The sequence below is a fragment of the Leucopleurus acutus genome (assembly GCF_964270905.1).
Source record: "Leucopleurus acutus genome assembly, chromosome: 5".
Classification (NCBI taxonomy): Eukaryota; Metazoa; Chordata; class Mammalia; order Artiodactyla; family Delphinidae; genus Leucopleurus; species Leucopleurus acutus.
The window spans coordinates 67050811-67074689 of record NC_139147.1 but is presented as its reverse complement, the minus strand read 5'-3'; the positions used below and the strand labels follow the sequence as shown (position 1 = coordinate 67074689).

Sequence of the window (23879 nt, the reverse complement as noted above, 5' to 3'; positions counted from 1 at the left end):
TGACATTTATATATTACTCCAAATAAAAACAGCAAAATTATATTCTGTTTAGGCTCACATGAAATATTCACTAAGACAAACACATTCTGGAATAAAACACACCTTAACAAATTCTAAAAGTAGGAATTACATAAAGTGTGTTTTCAAAATATGATGGAACTGAAATAGAAATCAAATACAGAAAGATAGCTGGGAAATTCCCACACATTTAGAGATACATATCTAAATAAAGCATGGTTCAAAGAAGACATCTCAAGATTTTTTTATATATTTTAACTAAATGAAAGCAGAACTACTCAAAATTTACAGGACACAGTGAAAGCAGGGCTAAGAGGAAAATTTATAGCACCAAAGTGAATATTTGAGAAAATAAAACAAACACATGGTTACCAAAGGGGAAAGGTGGTGGTGCGGGGATAAATTAAGAATTTGGGATTAACATATACATACTAGTATACACAAAATAGATAATCAACAAGTACCTACTGTATAGCACAAGGAACTATACTCAATATTGTGTAATAACCTATATGGGAAAAGAATCTGAAAAAGGATGAATATATGTGTATGTGTATATATATATATATATATATAAAACTGAACCACTTTGCTGTACACCTGAAACTAACACAACATAATATGCTGTAAATCAACTATACCTCAATTTAAAATAAAACTTAAAAAAAAAGAGTTTTAAAACCAATAATCTAATATTACACTTTGGGAAACTAGAGAAAGAAGAGCAATTTAATATTAAAGCAAGAAGAATAAAGGAAAGAGTAAAAAATTAGAGCAAAAGTAAAAAAAATAAAAAATAGAGAAAATAACAAAACCAAAATATTGTTCTTTAAAAAGATTAATAAAATTGATAAACCTCTAGCCAGGCTAATCAAGAGCAAAAGAGAGAAAACACAAATTACCAATGTCAGAAACAAAGGAGGATCATCATGCTACTCCCATGAATATTAAAAGGATCATTAAGGAATACTATGAAAAATTCTATGTCCACAAGCTTTATAACCTATAAGAAATGGCCTGAGTCCTTGAAAGACACAAACTACTAAAACTCACACAAAGAAAAGTAGATAATCTGAATAGGTGTTGGGAGGTGGAGATATTGAATAATATCCTTTGAACTGAGAGGGAACTTTAAGACCAAAAAATGAAGCAGGCATCTCCAGAAAGTGTAATTATGAAGTTTACTGTAGTTATCTTACACAAAGGCAGGACTGGGTGGACAATGATTCAGAGGCATTTGCAGCTGCACTCCAAGAGGATGAAAGGGGTGCCTAGAGATATAAAAGGGCCAAAGGTAAGAATAGAATCTGCCTACCAAGTGAGAAGCATGTCCGTACCAACAGGAACAAGGGTTTCCCCCCACCCCAGGGGCCTCATGACCATTAAGCATCTGTATCAGCAAAAGGCATTCTTCTAGTTTTCATAAGGGCAAGGGTAGAAGTTGATTGGGGACTTATCTGGTTTGGGCATATTCCTTGTGAGTAGGCTAAAGCTCAGTCCCACAGAAAGAGGAAGAATTAGGACTTCAGGCCTAAGAGGGAGCTAACAAAATGGAATCTGTGTGGTTCAGTCACACGGTAGGACTATACCTATTAAAGAAACTGAATGAATTAATAACCTTTAAAAAAAATAAAAGAAAGTAACAGGCCCAGATGGGTTCATTAGTGAACTCCACTAAACATTTAAGGAAAAGAAAATACCAATTATCTATAATCTCTTCCAGAAAATAGAAGCGGAGGCAACACTTTCTAACTCATGCTATGAGGCTAACATTAGCCTAATACCAAAACCAGACAAAGACATCACAAGAAAGGAAAACAATAGACCAATGATTCTCATGAGCATACCTGCAAAAATCTTCAACAAAATATTAACAAATCAAATTTTTAAAATGTATAAAAATAATTCTACACTACAACTCAACGTGATTTATTCTAGGTATGCAAGGCTAGTTCAGTATTTGAAAATCAATTAATGTAATGAATTATACCACCAGTCGAAAGAAGAAGGATATTGTCAATAGATGCAGGAAAAACATTTGAAAAAATCCAGCGCTCATTCATAACAAAAATGAAACCAACTCTTGCTAAATCCGAGTTCCCTTACTGAGTTTATGATTAACCTCTCCATCAAAAACTTTATTCCCTTTCTTGTCCCCTCTGACATCAATTTGGTGCTAACTGAAAACTAATCAACCAGTCAAATGACTAAAATTGCTATTGTTGATGACATCATTAATGCACTAAAATTGCTACTATAGATATCATCATTAACGTACAAACTCAGGTTGTTTCTCCAGGGCAAGATGAGCTAACAGACCCCTGAGCCATGGACCACCTGGCCTAAGAATCATAAACTAGAGACATCCTTTCTCCTGAAACAAAGATTAAGAAATGTCACGAGATGATGATTAATCCAGCCTCTATGTTCTTCCCCCTTATAAAAAAAACTCTAATTCAAAGACCAAGTTGGAGTAAATCTGAGACACGTCTCCCACTTCCTTGCTTGCCGCCCTACAAATAAGCCCTAACTTGGCTTCAAACAACCACTGTCAGAGTTTGGCTTTCTGCGCCATGGGCACACGAGCCCTTGCTCAATAACAAAAACTCTCAGTAAACTAGGAATAAAGAGGAACTTCTTCAACTTGATAAAGAATAGCTACAGGGGCTTCCCTGGTGGCACAGTGGTTGAGAGTCCGCCTGCCGATGCAGGGGACACGGGTTCGTGCCCCGGTCCGGGAAGACCCCACATGCCACGGAGCAGCTAGGTTCGTGAGCCATGGCTGCTGAGTCTGTGCTTCCAGAGCCTGTGCTCTGCAACAGGAGAGGCCACAACAGTGAGAGGCCCGCGTACAGCAAAAAAAAAAAAAAAGAATAGCTACAAAAATGCTTCAACATCACACTTAATGGTGAGAATACATGCTTGTCCCCTAAGATCAGAAACAAGGGAATGATGTCCCCTCTCATCACTCCTATTCAACACTGTATTAGATGACGTAGCTAATGTAATATGAAAATTAAAAAGAAATAAATGATATATAGATTGGGAAAAAAAGAAATAAAAATGTCTGTTCATAGAAGACATGATTGTCTATGTAGAAAATTCCAAAGAACTGACAAAAACAACCTCCTAAAACTAATAAGCAATTTTAGTAAGGTTTCAGGATACAGGACAATTGCTGTCAATTGCTTTACTACGTACCAGAAATAAACAAATGAAATTTAAATTTAAAAACACAATATCATCTATAATAGCACCAAAAAATGAGATGCATGGATATAATTCTAACAACATATGTACAAGATCTATATGCAGAAAATTTCCATGGGTTAGTAATGGGACAGGGAGGGAGGAGAGTGAGTGTAACTACAAAGGTACAGCACAAAAAAGATCTCTGAAATAATAGAACAGTTTCTTATTTTGATTGTAGTGGTGTTTACATGAGTGTCCACATATGATAAAATTGCATTATTTATGGCAGACTCAACTACAAACACACACACACACACACACACAAATGAGTACATGTAAAGTGAGTGAAATCTGAAACTGTGAGTAGTACAATGTTGATCTCTTGGTTAATATTGTACTATAGTTATATAAGATATTATAATTGGAGAAAACTGGGTGAAGGGAACACAGAACCTCTCTGTACTATTTTTGCAACTTCCTGCAAATATACAATTATTTCAAAATAAGAAGTTTTCTAAAAAGTGAAATAACAACAAACAAAGCCTGAGAGAATTCATCCCAATAAACCTACAGTAAAATAAAGAATAAAGAATATTCTTAGGAAGAAGAAAATGAATCCAAACAGAATTACAGAAAGAGATAAGGATCAGAAGAAAGAATAAATATATAATGGTAAAAATATATTAATATAAACTGAATATTGAGATTATAAACTATATTAGCAATACATTATGGAGTTTAAAGCGAATCTAGAAATAAAACACATGGTATCAATTATACAAAAGGCAAGAGGGATGGTAAATGGAGATAAACGTTAAGTTACTGTCATTATCAAAGAAGTGACAAAAGAAATACTGTTTTAGGCTGAAATAAGTGAAGCTACTATGTTGAAACCTCTAAGTTAAACCCTCAAACAAAAGGGAAAAAATACATATTAACTTCACATAGAGAAATTAGGATAATCAAAAGTTTAAATTGAAAGAAAGGGAAATTAAAAAGAAATATAAAAATTAGAGTGAAACAAAAAACATTAAGATAGTAGATATAAACCCAGATATATCAGTAAACTATATTAAATGTAAATATACCAAGTACAAGACCAAGATTGTCAGACTAATTTTTTAAAGTATATGTTTACAAAAAAGAACATAGAGAAATTGACAGTAAAACAATAGAAAAATACACACCATGCAAACACTAACCAAAGAAAGCTGGTATAGCTATATAAATATCAACAATGTATATTTTAAAACAAGATACATTACTAAAGAGAAAGGGGATATTTCATACTGATAAAGGAATAAATAAATATATATAACAATTCCAAATCTGTATGCATCCAACAATTTAGCTTCAAAACATATAAATTGTTAGCATTAAAAAGAGAAGTATCCCTCTACTTCACTTCACTGTGCAGCAGAAACTAACAACATTGTAAACAACTATACCCCAATAAAAAAAAAGAGAGAGAAAGAGAGGTAGTCAGATCTATAATCATAGTGGGATATTTTAACACTCCTCAGTACTACATGGAACAAATACAAATGGAAGTCAGTAATAATTTAAAAATCCAAACAACACAATTAACAAACCTGGTCTAATTTACATATATAACATGCACCCAATAACAGATGAGTAAAAATTCAGTTTTTGTGCACATTTACCAAAATTGTCCATATTCAGAATCATAAAACAAGTCTTAACAAATGAAAAAAGAACTAAAATCATATAGACTATAATCTCTCCACAGTAGTATTTCATTGTTTACTAACAATAAAAAGATAAATAGAAAACCTCCAACTGCTTGGAAATTAAGTCATTTATAAATAACACAAGAAATCATGAAGAAATTATAACAGATTTTAGCTTCACATTAATAAGGATAAGATATACCTACAATCTCCAAATACAGCTAAAACAGTATAATTTACAGGAAAAATTTTAGCCTTAAATTCATTTGTTATAATGAAGAAATATTAAATTAATTACATGAGATTCCATCTCAAGAATCTAGTTAAAAGATAGTTAATCAGACACAACAAAAGTTCCAAAAAGTAGTCATCAATGAACTAGAGCAACATATGTTGTTCAACTGAGGAAGTCAACAAATCCATCAAAATGATAAATCTATCAAAATCACAAAAATGATAAATATGCAGATTGATCATAAAAAATGATAACTCAAAAATCACCAATATCAAGAATGAAGAACAGATCTTCTCTATCCATTCATCAGTTGATGGACACTTAGGTTGCTTTCATGTCTTGGCTATTGTAAATAGCGCTGCTATGAACATTGGGGTGCATGTATCTTTTTGAATTGAGTTTTCAGCTTTTCTGGGTATATGCCCAGAAGTGGAATTGCTAGATCATATAGTAGCTCTGTTTTTACTTTTTTAAGGAACCTCCATACTGATTTTTCATAGTGGCTGCACCAATTTACAGTCCCACCAACAGTGTAGGAGGGTTCGCTTTTCTCCATACCCTCTACAGCATTTATTATTTGTAGACTTTTTGATGATGGCATTCTGACCAGTGTGAGGTGATACCTCATTGTGGTTTTGACTTGCTTTTCTCTAATAATTAGCGATGCTGAGCATCTTTTCATGTGCCTGTTGGCCATCTATAAAGAACATGTGGTGTGTGTATATATATATATATATATATATATATATATATATATATATATACACACAATGGGATATTACTCAGCTATAAAAAAGAATGAAATTAGAACATTCTTTAACACCATACACAAAAATAAACTAAAAATGGATTAAAGACCTAATTTAAGACTGATACTATAAAACTCTCAGAGGAAAACAGAAGAACAGCCTTTGACATAAATCGTAGCAATATCTTTTTCGATCCATCTCCTAGAGTAATGGAAATAAAACAAAAGTAAACAAATGGGACGTAATTAAACTCAAAAACTTTGGCACAGCAAAGGAAATCATAAACAAAATGAAAAGACAACCCACAGAATGGGAGAAAATATTTGCAAATGAATCAACTGACAAGGGATTACTCTCCAAAATCTACAAACAGCTCATGCAGTTCAATACCAAAAAAAACACAAACAACCCAATGCAAAAATGGGCAGAAGACCTAAATAGACATTTCTCCAAAGAAGACATACAGATGACCAAGAGGCACATGAAAAGATGCTCAACATCACTAATTATCAGAGAAATGCAAATCAAAACCACGAGATATCACCTCACACTGGTCAGAATGGCCATCATCAAAAAGTCTACAAACAACAAATGCTGGAAACGGTGTGGAGAAAAGTGAAAACCATGGTTCGAAAGGATACATGCACCCCCAATGTTCACTGCAGCACTGTTTACAATAGCCAAGACATGGAAGCAACCTAAATGTCCATCGACAGGAATGGAAAAAGAAGATGTGGTATATATATACAATGGAATTAAAAAGAATGAAATAATGCCATTTGCAGCAACATGGATGGCCTGGAGATTATCATACTACGTGAAGTAAGTCAGACAGAGAAAGAAAAATATCATATGATATCACTTATATGTGGAATTTTAAAAAAAATGATATAAATGAACTTATTTACAAAACAGAAACAGACTAACAGACTTAAAAAACAAATTTATGGGTTACCAAAGGGGAAAGGGAAGAGGGGAGGGATAAATTAGGAGTATGGGATTAATGAATATACACTACTATATACAAAACAGATAAGCAATAAGGATTTACTGTATAACTCAGGGAACAATATTCAATATCTTATAATAACCTATAATGGAAAATAATCTGAAATATATATATATAACTGAATCACTTTGCTTTACACCTGAAACTAACACAATATTCTAAATCACCTATACCTCAATTTAAAAGAGAGAAAAAAATGAATGAAAAACAGGAAATTACTATAGACACTACTATTAAGGCCAATAAATTTAAAAATTTTGATGAACAGGATAAATTTCTATCAAAACATAACTTACCAAAACTGACTCAAGGAAAAAAAGAATATCTGAATATTCCTAAACCTATTAAAGAAATGAATATGCCATTTAAAATCTTCCCACAGAGAAAAACCCAGGCCCAGACTGCTTTACTGATGAAGTTTTTTCAAATTTTAAGAAAGAAATAATACCAATCTTTCACAAGTATTTGTAGAGTATAGAAAAGAGGAAACATTCCCCCATTCCGCTCCATTTTATAAGGTCAAAATAACTATGACATAAGAACCTAACAGGGAATTCAAAAGAAAGGAAACTTACATGCAAAGCTCTTTTTAACATAAATATAAAACTCTTAACCAACTTATTAGCAAAATATTAGCAAATCCAGCACATATATTAATGCTAATACATCACAAAAGTTGTATTTATTCTGGGAATACAAGGGTCATTTAACATGCAAAAATCAAGTGATGTTATTTACCACATTAATAGATAAAAAAGAAAAAAATAATATGATCATCACAAAAGATGCATAAGAACTATGTGATAAAATTTAATACCATTCATGATTTTAAAATATATATGCTTATAACAAATTAGGAGCACAAGAAACTTTCTTAAACTAATAAAGAATATCTATTTAAAAACTTGCAGCAAACATACACTTAAAGGTGAAATAATAAAAATATTTTCCCTAAGATCAGTAAGTAGACAAGAAAAGCATTGTCCTTGGACCTTTTATTCAATATTGTACTGGAAGTCTATGATGGACAGATTCCAAGGTAGTCCCCACAATCACCACCTGATATCCTTGCCCTTGCATAATCCCCTTCCCCTTCAGTGTGCACAGGACCTGTGATTTGCTTATAACCAACGGAATATGGCAAGGGTCATGAGATGCCACTTTCATTACTAAATCACATGTGATTGTAACATTCATCTTGTGAGAAGACTCTCTCCCTTATTGACTCTGAAGAAGGAAGCTGCTAGGTTGTCAGATGTCCTATGGAGAAAGGCATATTGGAAGCAATTGACAGTGGTCTCTGGTCAACAGCCAGTAAAAACTAAGGCTCTCGATGCATCAACTTGCTAGGGAACAGAATGCTGCCAACAACCAAATAAGTTTTGAAAATGGATCCTTTCCCAATCAAGCCTCAGATGAGGTCACAGCCCTGGCAGTCACCTTAACTGTAGTTTGTGAGATCCTGAAACAGAAACTCATCTAAGCCACACCTGGTTTCCCGACCTACAAACTCTGAGATAAGAAATGCATGTTGTTTTAAGCCACTAAGTTTGTGTAATTTTGTCACACAGCAATAAATAACTAGTACAACAGGCGGGGAAAGGGGAAGCTGGGACGAAGTGAGAGAGTAGCATTGACGTATGTACACTACCAAATGTAAAATGGAAGGCTAGTGGGAAGCCACTGCATAGCACAGGGAGATCAGCTCGATGCTTTGTGACGACCTAGAGGGGTGGGATAGGGAGGGTGGGAGTGAGGCTCAAGAGGGAAGGGATACGGGGATGTATGTATACATATAGCTGACTCACTTTGTTGTACAACAGCAACTAACAACACTGTAAAGCAATTATACTCCAATAAAGATGTAAAAAAAATTAATAATAATAAATAAATAAATGCTTCAGTACTCCAACAGTGAAAAAAAAAAAAACTAATAGAAGGTCCTAACCCCAGTGCAATAATAAAAAGAAATAAATATAAATACATATAAAACTAAAGAAGGAAATAAAACTGTCATTATTTGAAGACGGCATGACTGTGTACATAGGAAAATCTACAATAGATAAACAATTTGAATTATTAATTGAATTTAAGTAAAGTCATTGGACACAAAGTCAACATATAAAAATAAATTATATTTTCATATTCCAACAAAAATATTAAAAATAATATATTGTAATATAATTATCATTACGTACAATTTACAATATATTATCCTTTTATCATTATGTACAATTTTCAATAGCATTTAAAATTATCAAGTATTTATGACTAAACATAAAAATATAGAAGACTTCTACCGAGAAATCTATAAATGTCACTTAGAGAAATCAAAGAATACCTAAGTAAGTGGTGGGATATATACCATGTTTGATTCCCTGACTGTGTGTGATTCAGGCAATGAATCAATATGTCATCATTGTTAATGACAATCAATCGATATTGCCATTCCCCATCATCATGGGGAATGTCAGTTCTCCCCAAATTGATCTACAGATTCAAGATATTTCTAATCAAAATCTCAGATGTGTTTGTGGAATTTGACAAGTTATTTCTAAAATTTACAAAATTTTAAAAGTTTTTAAATTAAAGAATTAAATTTTTAAAATTAAAGAATATCCATTAAATTGAATACTACATAACAATGAAAATAATAAACTATGGCTACATGCAACATGAATGAAACTTACAAATATAATGTTGAGCAAAAGAAGCCAAATAGGGACTTCCCTGATGGCACAGTGGTTAAGAATCCACCTGCCAATGCAGGGGACACAGGTTCGAGCCCTGGTCCGGGAAGATCCCACATGCCGGGGAGCAACTAAGCCCGTGTGCCACAACTACTAAGCCTGTGCTCTAGAGCCCAGGAGCCACAACTACTGAAGCCCACGTGCCTAGAGCCCATGCTCCGCAACAAGAGAAGCCACTTCAGTGAGAAGCCCACGCACAGCAATGAAGAGTAGCCCCCACTCGCCACAACTAGAGAAAGCCCACACAGAGCAACAAAGACCCAATGCAGCCAAATTAATTAATTAATTAAATTTATTTTTAAAAAAAGAAGCCAAATACAAGTAGATATGTACAATACCATTCCTATAACTGTCAAAAACAACAGGCAAAACTAATCTATAATGTTTGAAATCAGAATAGTGTTACACTAGGGGGTTAGGTAGTGATTAGAAGGTAACACAGAGGGATTTCTGTGGCTTTAGCAATTTTCTGTTTCTTGAATTGTGCATTTGTTACATGGATGTAAAATTATTTCAAGGCATACACTTTAATATTTACACAGTTTCTTGGCAGTTTGGTAACATTTGCACACACACCAAAAAAAGAATAAGGAAACTTTTTATGTACTAATAAGGAACGATCTTGAAAACATGTAAAGGGAAAAAAACAAGGTACAAAACTGTATAATGTGCTACAACTTATGTAACAGAAATATATGATACTTTCATATTTGTCTATAAATACATAAAGAAGAAAATTATGTTACATATAATATTTGCTTATATGTGTACAGAATGAATCTCTAGAAAGACACAAGAAATTAATAACACTGCTTGGCTCTGCGGATAGACACTGAGTGTCCAGGGGACAGGAGGGGAAGAAAGATCCTTCACTGTACATACAACTTTTATCTTTTGACTGTCAAACCAGGCAAATATGTTAATACTTAAGAAAATTTTAAAAGAAAAGTAATTCAGATTATCTTTATAAAGCAATAAAATATTTTAAATTTGGGTTATAAATAGTGTCCCCCAAAGCTAACTCTGATGGGTCAAGTTTGCTAGAGATTTCAGAAATAAGGTTCTTAATAACATATTCCTTCCTGGCAGTTTAGCTAATATTCCTTAGAAGTATTCTGACAATATTAATTAGCAGAACACCACCGACAGAAAAAATAAACTCTGATATAATTAGTACAAATACTTTATGATCTGTATATTATAGCCTATCTGTTGAATTTTACTTGAAAACCATATAAAACAATTCTAGGCTTTCCCCAACATTACATGATTTATGATCAGTGATAGCAAGGACTGTTAATATGCCTGAAATGTAAATGCTTGATTTTATTCATTTTTCAGATCATGCACCACAGAGATCAAAAGTTTTTCTTCCATATTTAGGTTTATAAACTCTGATATGAGAGGAACCCAAAGATCATCCACCAGAAGCAGCTGGAATATCTAAACCTACTTCTCAACAATCTAAGCCTTGTTGCTACCTTCAAAGACTATAAAACCAAAGACTGAAGTTGCCCTAATTAAAAAAACCTAAAATTTACAAACTATATAAACTAAATATGTATATGGTATAAGCAGAAGGATACATAAACAAAGAATATTGCCCAACATTCCAGTTCTACAAGGATTAAGTTGCAACCCACTGCAGTCACCCAATGACAGTGCCCCCAGAGGGGAATTCAGGACAGAGAAAAACAGGATGGAGCATTCTGTGTTTTAGATATATGGTCCCTAGACAGTTAAGATGCATATCTAAGGAAGAATTTGAATGACCCCAGATTCTTGCATCTTCCCATACATAGAAAAGCACTTAAATCATTAACTTGAGATGTCTGTTCCTTGTGATTAGCAGTAATCTTTTATGCTTGCTACGTGTATTTCCCAGCCAAAAAATTAATATATATACTGGCTCCTCCCCTGTGGTTTTGGAGCAGTTCCTCAGAGCTATCTGAGAGGCTATCTCCCAGCTATAGTCCTCAGTAAGACCCTCAATAAAATTTCACTCACAACTCTCATATTGTGTGTCTTTCTTCCAGTTGACAAGTATATAGAAATGTATACAGTTAAATGGCCGATTTAAGAGGGCTTAGAGTTCCCAAAGACACTTGGTTAAATTCTCCTTCATTGACTTAAGCCTTGCATTCATGATACATTTAAAGATATTTTCCGCTCCACAATAAATTGTGATATTAATTATTATTCTCAAGTTCAAGATAATTAATTTACCTTTCACAAAAAGATAAATATCACATTTTTGTAAGCATTAAAACAAGCAATGTCGGACAACATTGTCTTTTAATTTCATGTAAAAGAATAAAATTAGAACACTCCCTAACACCATACACAAAAATAAACTCCAAATGGATTAAAGACCTAGATGTAAGACCAGACACTATAAAGCTCTTAGAGGAAAACATAGGCAGAACACTCTTTGATATAAATCACAGCAAGATCTTTTTTGAACCGCCTCCTAAAGTAATGAAAATAAAAACAAAAATAAACAAATGGGACCTAATTAAACTTAAAAGCTTTTGCACAGCAAAGGAAACCATTAAAAAAATGAAAAGACAACCCTCAAAATTGGAGAAAATATTTGCAAACGAAGCAACTGACAAGGGATTAATCTCCAAAGTCTACAAACAGCTCATGCAGCTCAATATCAAAAAAACAAATAGCCCAAAGAAAAAATGGGCGGAAGACCTAGATAGACATACAGATGGCCAAGAGGCACATGAAAAGATGCTCAACATCACTAATTGTTAGAAAAATGCAAATCAAAACTACAATGAGGTATCACCTCACACTGGTCAGAATGGCCATTATCAAAAAAACCTACAAACAATAAACACTGGAGAGTGTGTAGAGAAAAGGGAACTCTCCTATACTGTTGGTGGGAATGCAAATTGGCACAGCCATTATGGAGAACAGTACAGAGATTCCTCAAAAAACTAAAAACAGAACCACATTTGACTCAGCAATCCCACTCCTGGGCATATACCCAGAGAAAACCATAATTCAAAGAGATACATGCACCCCAATGTTCATTACAGCACTATTTACAATAGCCAGGACATGAAAGCAACCTAAATGTCCATCAACAGAAGAATGAATAAAGAAGATGTGCTACATATATACAGTGGAATATTACTCAGCCATAAAAGGAATGAAATAGTGCCATTTGCAGAGATGTGGACAGACCCAGAGACTGTCATACAGAGTGAGATAAGTCAGAAGGAGAAAAACAAACACCGTATAATATCACTTACATGTGGAATCTAGAAAAATGGTATAGATGAACTTATTTGCAAAGCAGAAATAGAGACACAGATGTAGAGAACAAACTTATGGATACCAAGGTGGGTGGGTGGGATGAAGTAGGAGATTGGGATTGACATATATACACTACTATGTATAAAATAGGTAACTAATGAGAACCTACTGTATAGCACAGGGAACTCTACTCAATGCTCTGTGGTGACCTAAATGGGAAAGAAATCTAAAAAAGAGGGAATATATGTATACGTAAGACTGATTCACTTTCGTGAACAGCAGAAACTAACAAAACATTGTAAAGCAACTATACTCCAATAAAAATTAATTTAAAAAAATAGGCAGTGCCTGCAAAGTTCCTAAGATTTAAACTTGTCCAAAATCTGTCAGCTTGGTCTTTTACGTTCCTACCAGTTAAATATACCTCAAATGAGTTAATAAAATTATAACTGGAAATCATCACCATCAATCATTTCTTCTCCCCAAAATGGCTATAAAAGAGGCCAGAGCATTTCCTTCAACATTCCAATTGTGAGGGGAAAAAAACCCATTCTGCCTATCTACACAAAAGGGTAGGGCCAGATCTACTCAAAACATTGACAAACAAAAAATCTTACAAGTAGAGAAAGAGATAAAATCAATATGGCAATATCTGAGGCAGGTAATATTTTTAGTGGTAAAGGTACAAGGAACAGTATAACAACTCTTGACTGATCTTTCAATTTTTCATATCCTGAAATATTTGCTACATTACTTATTTTAAAATTTAAGATAAAATAACCAAAATTAGATATAATATAAAGAAAGAAGTCCTATCTAGTTTTAGCAAATAGCTAAAATATAAATTTCCTCCTCTCAAAAAAATACTGGATTAACAAAAACTTCCATTGATGCTGAATCCCAAAATACTGTGGACATAATATTCATGAATACTACTCAGAATATTGAAGGTTAATGATTCAAATATTACAGTACGCATATAAGAAGAAAAAGAAAAAGCTCCAAATAGAAAAAGGAAGAATGTCTGTATAGCTGCCATCCTTTTTTCTCAACAAACCTATAAAAACAGGTTTACTTCATTAAGCTCTGCCCATACAGTGATGATTCCTTATGAACTATTACCATTCAACAAAATAAAATAAGTACTTTCCTGTGCTCTCAGCAGTGGCTGCCTGTCTCTATCATCTACCTAACTCAGTTTTGACTAGTACTTGCTAATCTGTGTAAATTTACGTCTCAGAGGTTTCTTTTTCTTTCTTTAATATCAATTTTTCCTGTGATAGCCCTTCTCAATCACACCAAAAAGTCTGACTGTTTCCCAAATAATAAACAAATATCAGATCATTTAATAGTTAAATAACAAATACAGATAATAAAATACAAATTTTACTTCATCTCAAGGTGGATTATCAGCTAAGTAGATGTCTGTTATATTCCAGCTCTGGTTGAAACCAACACTAGAAACATTAAAATTTGGGACAATTTGTTACAAATAAAATCTAATAACATTTTCCATATCCATTCATAAAATTTTCTTTTTCTAATTATTATTTCATTCTAAAATGGGAGAATTTGAATTCTGATCAATTCACCATCTTTGAAAATATCAATCTTGGATGTGCAATGTTGCGCAACACTTAGTACCAACATTTTTGGATGTCTAAAACCTCTGTCTCATATTTTTTTAAGGTAAAAAATATTTAAGCAAAAGGGTGAAAGTGTAGGAGGTAACTTCCATGATCAAAAGGTGTGGAAATACATTTAGTATTTACTTGACTTTTAAATTTTAGGTCTGGCTTTTCAGCACCTTGACCTAAGGAAAAGAACACATCATTGGTGAAGTCCTAGTTTATAGCAAGGAGAACAAGAATGCTAGGAGTTCCCATTAGAAAAGGACTGAATCTATATCAATTATGAATTTTCTATGAAAATAAACTATTATAAAAGTAAGCATAAATATTATTTCTAGCTATTAATATTACTTTTTAAATTCTTTCAAAAATTAACCTGAAACTTGATCGGGAAATAATTTTCTTACACGTTAAGAAATTGTTTAACTCTTACATTCTTACCGTTCTCTGTTAAATTTAAGAGAATGAAGAACAGCTGGCCTTTTTTGTCTAAGGTTCCACAAATGAAGTGTATCATCTGAACCTGCACTGACCAAAGCACCCTGGAACAAAATGAAGACAAAGTGAGCGATTTACTTAATTTATGGGGGTTTTTTTGCAAAGCAAAACCAAGCTAATTTACTGAATTTTTCACTGCTTTTAATGTTATTTGTATTTATATAATGTAGAAATACAAGGAAGGACAATGCACATACTTCAGTCAGGAAGCCTAAGAATGCTAACAGTAGAAGAAGCAGGTAAACTACTGTATATGGATTGGTGAGAATGATTAGTTCAAGGAACATGCATTTATCAATAGAGGGATTATTATTATAAGAATCATTGTGACTATTAAAGATTTCTTATATTTTCTTTGGGAAAAACTAAGTTTAATTTTTTTGTTGTTTTTACTATTTATACATATACCATGTAGCTCTACAGAAAAGCAAATATCCAACCCAGTTTTAAATTGCAATCTGGTCATATAAAAATACACTGTTTGTAAACATTTTCTGTATACTTAAGAAGTATATAGTCTTCCTAAAAGAAGTATATAGTCTTCCTTAAAATTTTCTGTATAGTTAAGAAGTATATAGTCTTCCTATACAGTATATTTGATATAATTTAATTTGTTTTCTTACTTCAAAAAGCTTCATCTATGACAAAAGAAAACATCTGTAATAAAAGAAAACATTTCTCCAACTAGAATTCAGTATAACTACAAAAATAATACTAAGATCCTTTTTATACAAAGCCTCCAAATAAAAATGGATCCTACTTCAAATACAATAGGATGGGTTCTATCTATTAGTATGGCAGACACCATATGGGCAGAAAATTAGCTGCCATGTATGACTTCATATACATATTTTAAACTATTTATTTTACTGAGTTAAGTAAGATCATCTTAAACTATTTTAAACTATTTATTTTACTGAGTTAAGTAAGATCATCTTAAACTATGTCAGAACTTTTGCCATTGAGTTTCCCAGCAAAAAAACATCAATGTTGCCCTGTCAGAGCCTGAAGCTACTCTAGAGTATTGAATGTGTTCTGTAAAAGTGATCTTGCACAATTATGGTAGTCCGGAGATACCTAAAATTCTTTTCATACTTTACAAAGTACTCGGTTACAAGTAACCTTTCACAGTTTATTAAATCAATCACAGATATAAAAATGATAAACCATGTAGATGTTAGGAAGAACTATACTGAAATTCCTAGAATTTACTTCTTCTTTAGGAATTAGAGAGAATATAGGAATCTAAATGCTCTTCCATAACAATTCCTACAACAAACATATGCTCATGTAGCCTATGATGGTTCTCAATATTATATACCTATGATTTTAGTCTCAAAGAAAAATAACTTTTAAAACAATAATCATAACCAGAGAGTATAACCATTAAAATGTTTTAAAATGTATACAAATTGCATATTTGTATATAAATATGTAAATACACATATTCAAAGAGGTATACATTGATATATACATTTTAAAATGAACTCATAGATAGTTACATTCATGCAATAAAATGTATCCTACACATGCCTTGAGGATTTTTGTGTTTGTCTGCTTTTTTTGTAAACTGTTCTCAAGTGTTCTATATATTCAAATTAGAAAATTATTAGGACTGCTTGGAAGTACTTGATGAATTACAATTTTGTTTTTTGAGATATAGAATAGTGATCTCATTTCTCAGGAAAGTGGAAACTCATTTGGGATAGGGTGAAGATAGACTATGATATATAAAATTAATAAAACATTCTCTACAGTAAATAGTTATGTGTTATACAAAAGATATAATATGCCAACGGCAATGAAAGTAAAATAAATCAGCAGATGTTCAATAATATCTTAGTGTAATAGCTGAATAAATCTAGGAAGGAAATCAGTATTAATAACTCTATGATAAAACTAGGAGATAACTTAGCATTTAAGGGAGGTGAATAGAACCACTGAACAACACCAACAGAAACATAAGACACATGAAAGTAAGCACATTGGCAGGGTGTCTAGGGCTCATTTACAAAAGCAAATCCATAAAAAGCACTACTAATGAAGATCTGTGAAAAGATTAAAAACTGAATAAAAACACAGGTCAAGAGGTCAGAAGCTGGGAAGTTTGGAAAAAGGTACAGAAGTTGAGTATAAGGCAGATCGAGGTGAGCAGTTCAGGACAGACAATGTAAACACTGGAAAGATGTTGAAGGCTTGCTTTATTTCTTCTTAGTTATGTAACAGCACAGAGGCAAACTTATGGCCTTGAAGACAATTCTCAGAGGACAGGACACACAGAAAATCACCTGGAAACAATTTATGCCTGCCAGTAAACATCCATGCAGAAGGCAAAAGACTGAGATCTCTCAACTAGGAGCTATAGAGTAACACTGAGACTTCAAAAAGGTTGTCAGTCTAGATACTAAAGATTAGTTATTACGATAAAATATTTTTTTAATGTTTCCCCTGCTCTTCCTTATTTCCCTCTCTCGTTTTGGTACCCCACAGCAAGTATGCCTACAACATGAAATATGCTAGGCTGGTCAACAAGGAGAATCTCACAGCCTTATGAGAAAGATTTTTGAGCTAAGAGAAGTAAAAAGTGGACATTTCCCAGTATCACAAATTTTTCATGCCTCAGGTATCTCTGGTATAAAGTTATATGAAACATTTCACCCATGTTTATGAGTAAAAGTTCTTAGAATATATATATGCAAATATATAGAGATACTGAATAAAAGATCATCATTCATGCCACAAGAAACAACCAGTGATACCTCTTTTTTTTTTCTTTCAATACACTGAGTTCAATCTCCTAAGTGCCCAAATTTGGTATGGCATAAACTCTTAAAACATTTTTGCATTGACTGAATCACTTAATATAAAAGAGTTCAAAAGACTCAAGGATCCATTGTAAAAATATGAGTCAAGAAGGCCTTAAGGGGCTTCCCTGGTGGCGCAGTGGTTGAGAGTCCGCCTGCCGATGCAGGGGACACGGGTTCGTGCCCCGGTCCAGGAAAATCCCACATGCCGCAGAGCAGCTGGGCCCATGAGCCGTGGCCGCTGAGCCTGTGCGTCCGGAGCCTGTGCTCCGCAACGGGAGAGGCCACAACAGTGAGAGGCCCGCATACCGCAAAAAAAAAAGAAGGCCTTAAGTAGCCTTCAACTACTGGAAGATCTGCAAACTTTCTAAGCTTTACAAACTTTGTCTTTAGGGAGTTCCTCATTACCATAGGTCTATAAAAATAGGAGTAGGGTAGGCAGCCAATTGTTATAAAGCTATGCATGTGTATACCAACAAATGAATATGGAGATATATACAGACAAAGAAGCCCAAAGTAAATAACTGAAAAGATTATTTAATGGAAGATAAAGACAAAACATGAAAATTAATGCTGGATTAGAAAACAAATTGGTGGGAGGAGAGTGTGTAGAGGGAGAGTTTAATGGTCAGTGTAGCAATCAAAGGATTTTAGTAATTTTTTTAAAACCATTTAAACAATCTATAAATTATACTACACAATCACAATAACAGGATCTTCTGGTACATACAAAATTTTTCCTTTAAAATTTAATAAACTGACAAATACAGGAGTACAGTCTTTTATGAAAAATGTGACCATGAACAATATTGCATACGTATATATCTTTAAGCATGTAGAAAAATAATATTAAAAAGATTACACAATGTGTGTGTGAGATAGAAATATCTAAGAAAATCCTTACCTCATTGATCAAGAATTGGAGCTGCAGAACAGCTGCACCACTTTCATGTTGACAATAACAATCAACGCCAGGTCTCCCAAGTCTAAAATAATAAAAGTCAAGGATTCTAACATTTTAATTAGCATTAATACTAATGTGTAAAGAAAAAACTAACTTACTTAGCAACTGACATTTGGCTTACTAGTTATCTTTATTTTTTGTAAATAAAGAGTTGAAAAATCTTGGTCTTAGTTGATGGAAATTACATTATATAGCATTGCTTGTCAGAAAAATGGCTGGATAAAATGTCCCTCGTACATAATCAACCCCCCTCAAGAACAATAATTTTGCATCTACACTCACAGACAAAAGTGTTTTCACAGGAGCTTCAGGATCCAGGTTGGAGATTGTGAAACCCTGGTGCAGTCCAAGAATGAAGACAGCCATTTTGAGGAGACAGGCTTGCACTTAGGCAGCTGACTCACTGACTGTGGTCTCAGCTATAGAAACAGAAATAGCTCTGTACCCCTGAGAACTTAGCTACAGCTCCATTTGGCTCTGGGTCTGTCATCAGTATATGCCACATGTCAAGGGACCCAAAGGAGTCACACTCATTCATGCATCAGGTAATAGGCATAATAAAGAACTTAAAGAACTTGTTCCTGGCTGTAGAACAGGAAGTGACCTTTGAACCAGCTCCAGCCTCACTAGGCTGCGGTGTGGGAACCCCTGAAGGTAAGCCCCTGGAAGTTAAGGTACAGTCCGTCAGACTGTGGATTCTGAAATGGCCTGTAACAGGGCTCCAGCAAGTCCCAGCCACAGTCTAGGAACAATCATGCTGGCAAAGGAACCCTATAGGAAACACGCTTGTCTGTACCCTCTAAGATCCTAAAAGGGGTTTATACTCAGCTCAAGCCCCCTCACTGCCAGTCTTCTAGAATTTCTGCTTGCACAAAGACCAGGCAGGAGACACTCCTGTCTCTGTCCTCTGGAGTTCCTGAAAAGGCCCTGTATGTGACTCCAGCTTCCTCATAACTACAGTCTGCCAGTCTACAACAGTCCTGAGGGTCCAAGGTCTCAGTAGGAAACACACCTGGCTGCAACCCTGGAGAACTGAAAGGGCCCTACACTGAGTCCTAGCCCCTTCCAACTGGAGGCTGTGAACAGTTCTGCTGCCACAGGTACCCAACAGGACACACTCCTGTATGTACTCCCAGAGATCCTGAAAGGGCCTAATACTCCCAACCACAATCCCCAAGCAGTCCTGGCATAGGAACCTGTCAGAAAACATAACTGCACTCCAAGAGATCCTGAAAGGGCCCTATACTCAACTCCAGCCCCTCTGGCCACAGTCAGGGACCAATTCAGCCCATCCAGTGATCTGGAGGGAGCCATACCCATCCATGACTGCAGAGCAAATCTTGGCTGTGGAATCTGAAACAGCATTGAGGCTCAATTCCAGTACCTCTCAGCTACAGTCCAGGGTCAGTCCTGTCCATCCAGGGACCCATCCAGTGACCAGGCAGCAGTCCACCCAAGATCTGGCAGGAGGCACACCCACCATTTACCTGGTAATAGGCTTGCTACTTGGGGACCCATACGTGGACCCCAAAGCAGACCCTTGTCCCAGTCCCACCCTACTGAACAAGGTACTGCAGGTAGTCACATCTACCTGGGGACTGGAAGGGATCCACACCAGCATAAGACCTAGTATCAAGCCCACAAATCATAGATGCTACTGCAGACCCAGCAAAAGCCTCACAACTGGCTCCAATGCAGCACAACTGCAATTATGGAAGTAATCCTATCAGCTCGGGAAACAAACAGAACGTCTTTATCTTCTGAAACCAGTCTGTAAAGACTGGAAGAGGTGCTTGCTTCACAAATGCACAGACACTAATATAAGGCTACATAGACAACAAAGAATTATGCAAATATGATGCCACCAAAGGAAAGTAATAGAGCTCCAGCAACTGACCCCAAAGAAATGGAAATTTATGATTTCCCTGACAAAGAATGTAAAATCATCATCTTAAACTGTATGAAATGCAAGAAAACACAGATATACAACTAAGCAAAATCAGGAAAACAATTCACGAACTAAATGCATTTAATAAAGAAATGGAGAAATCAAGATGGTGGAGTAGGACATTGGGCTCACCTCCCCCAATGAATGCATCAAAAACAGATCTATGTGTGGGGCAACTCTAGCTGAAAACAAACTAGAGACTGGCAGAAAGGCTCTTTTACAACCAAGGCTATAAAGAAAGACCCACATGAAGTCAGGTAGGAAGGGAGGAGAGGGGATCAGGCTGGGACCAGTTCTTGCAGCAGGAAACAGACAAGAGGAAGGAGATATCACAGGTTGGGAGATCCTCCCTGGGGACTGAGGGGTTTGAACTACATATTGGGCACCCCAGCCACTGGGTTGGACATCAGGTAGATGAGTCCCCTGAGCAGGTTTAAAAACCAGTGGGATGTACCAGAGAGTTGAAAGAAACTGAGACTCCACTCACACATGCTTGCTTACTCCCAGGAACAAGGTGGAGAAAGTAGGCTGAAAACGCCCCAGGGCTCAGGCCAGTTTCCCACTACTGCCCCAGTCACCCCAGCCTGCATCTGGAGACTGCTGCAGCCCCTCTTGCTCCAGCACACCTCTCCACTAGGGCAAAGCCTGCCACTGCTAAGGAATAACATACTTGGAGGTGATGGAGCTGGTGTGCAACCAGCCCTGAATCTGAACAGGGTGAGGGCAGCCACTGCTGGTATGTGGGGAGGAAGCAGTTTGGGAGCAGCCTGGGGCTCTGACTTCTGTATGGGAATCAACCCAGCAGGCACCCTGGCCCACGGCAGGCAGTTGCTCCAGCTCCTCTTGCTCCAGAGCTGCTCTCCACTAGGGTGAAGGCACACATTTGGAGGAAGCAGAGCCAGCTAGGGCCAGGCCCTGCTTCTAAACAGGGCAAGGAAGAATGTTTCTGGTGAGCACATGAAGACAGCGGATCAGAAATGGCCTGGGGCTCTGACTGGCTTGCTGGGACCATACCAGGGCATAACCCAGCCCCACTGGGGGCCGCTCAAACCCCTCTTCCTCTTATGTTCCCTTCCACTGGGATGGAGGTGCCAACACCGAGGGCAGGGGAGAGTGCACACTTACAGGGAATGGAACCAGCTCCAATCGACACATGGGACTTCAGCTCCAGCATCTTGGGCCCAAAACCCACTCCCATAGGGTGGTGACAGCCACTGAGCATAGAAGAAACCCAGGCTCACACCTGGCTCTGGCTCTAGCCCCTCCACGTCCACCCCTGCCTCCCAGCAAGGTGGTAGCTGCCAGCACACCCAAAGGGAAGATGTGACCTGTGCTCACTTCAGATTAGCAATCCCAAGAAAGCCACTCAGCATGTGAAAACGCATGGGGATGCTGTCACACAGGACACCCCTGCAAGACTGAAATAGGTAAATGTTTCACCTAATTTTGTAAAGACAAAGAAAGTTAAGTAAAATGAGAAGACAAAGGAATTTGTTTCAAGCAAAAGAACAAGAAACAAAGCCCTGAAAAAACAACTAATGAAACAGAGATAAATAATTTGCCAGATAAAGAGTTCAAAGCATTAGTAATAAGAATGCTAACTGAACTTGGGAAGAGAATAGATGAACACAGTGAGAATTTTAACAGGGAACTAGAAAATATAAAAAAGAACCAGTCAGAGAAAAAGAATATAATAACTGGAATGAAAAACATACTAGAAGGATTTAACAGCAGACTAGGTGATGCAGAAGAATGCATAAGCAATCTGTAAGAAAGAATAATGGAAATCACCCAATCATAACAGCAAAAAGAAAAATAAATTTTAAAAGGTAAGGATAGGGCTTCCCTGGTGGCGCAGTGGTTGAGAGTCCGCCTGCAGATGCAGGGGACGTGGGTTCGTGTCCCGGTCTGGGAGGATCCCATGTGCCACGAAGCGGCTGGGCCCATGAGCCATGGCCACTGGGCCTGCGCGTCTGGAGCCTGTGCTCCGCAGCGGGAGAGGCCACAGCAGTGAGAGGCCCGCATACCACAAAAAAAAAAAAAAAAAGGTAAGGATAGTTTAAGGGATCACTGAGGCAACATCAAGCATACTAACATTTGCATTATAGGGGTTCAAGAAGGAGCGATAGAGAAAGGGGTTGAAAATGTGTTTGATGAAATTATGGCTAAAAAATTTTCAAGCCTGAAGAAGGAAACAGACATCCAGATACAGGAAGCACAGAGGGTCCCAAACAAAATGAATTGAAGAGACCCACACCAAGAGATATCATAATTAAAATGGAAAAAGTTAAAGATAGAGAATTCTAAAGGCAGCAAATGAAAAACAAAGAGTCACATACAAGGGAATACCCATAAGGCTATCATCTTATTATTCTACAGATTTTGCAGGCCAGAAGGGAGTGGCATGATATATTTAAAGTGCTGAAAGGGGAAACCTACAACCTGAGATACTCTGTCCCACAAGATTATCATTCATAAATGAAGGAGAGAAAAAAATTTCTCAGACAAGCAAAAACTAAAAGAGTTCATCAATACTAACTAAATTGACCCTAAAAGAAATGTTAAAGCATCTTCCCTAAATGGAAAAAAAATGGCTACAACAAGTAAGAATTTATAGGAAAGGAAAAATCCCACTAGTAAAGGCAAATATATAGTAAAGACTGTGGATCAACCACTTAAATAAGCTAATGTGAAGATTAAAAAACAAAAATTGCAAAATCAACTATAACTACAATAAACAGTTAAGGGATAAATATGAAGATGTAAAATATGACATCAAAAACAAAAAACATGGGGGAGGGGAGTAAAAGATGTAGATCTTTTAGAATGTGTTTAAACTTAAATGACTACTGCTTTGGAAGAAGTAGACATAGTTATAGGTCAACATATATAAACTCCATGTTAACCACAAATCAAAACCATACAATAGGCAATAGGTACACAAAAACTAGAGAGAAAGGAACACAAGCATACCACACACACACACACACACACACACACACACACACCCATCAAACCACAGGAGAAGAAATTAAAAGAAGAAGAAAAGAACAGAGAAGAACAAAAACAACAAACAAATAACAAAAAACAAGTAACAAAATGGAAATAAGTACATACCAA

General features: G+C 35.7%; 1 protein-coding gene across 2 annotated transcripts in view; it reads right to left on the bottom strand.

Moving 5' to 3' along the window:
- STXBP5L (syntaxin binding protein 5L) overlaps positions 1-23879 on the bottom strand; it is a 377334-nt gene that overhangs the window by 263434 nt on the left and 90021 nt on the right. For both annotated transcript variants that reach the window (XM_082839711.1, XM_082839710.1), the window contains exons 4-5: positions 18752-18833; positions 14987-15087 (exon numbers count right to left, since the gene is read on the bottom strand). In XM_082839711.1, coding sequence (XP_082695837.1) covers positions 14987-15087; positions 18752-18833 — 183 coding nt within the window. The remainder of the gene's footprint in view (positions 1-14986; positions 15088-18751; positions 18834-23879) is intronic.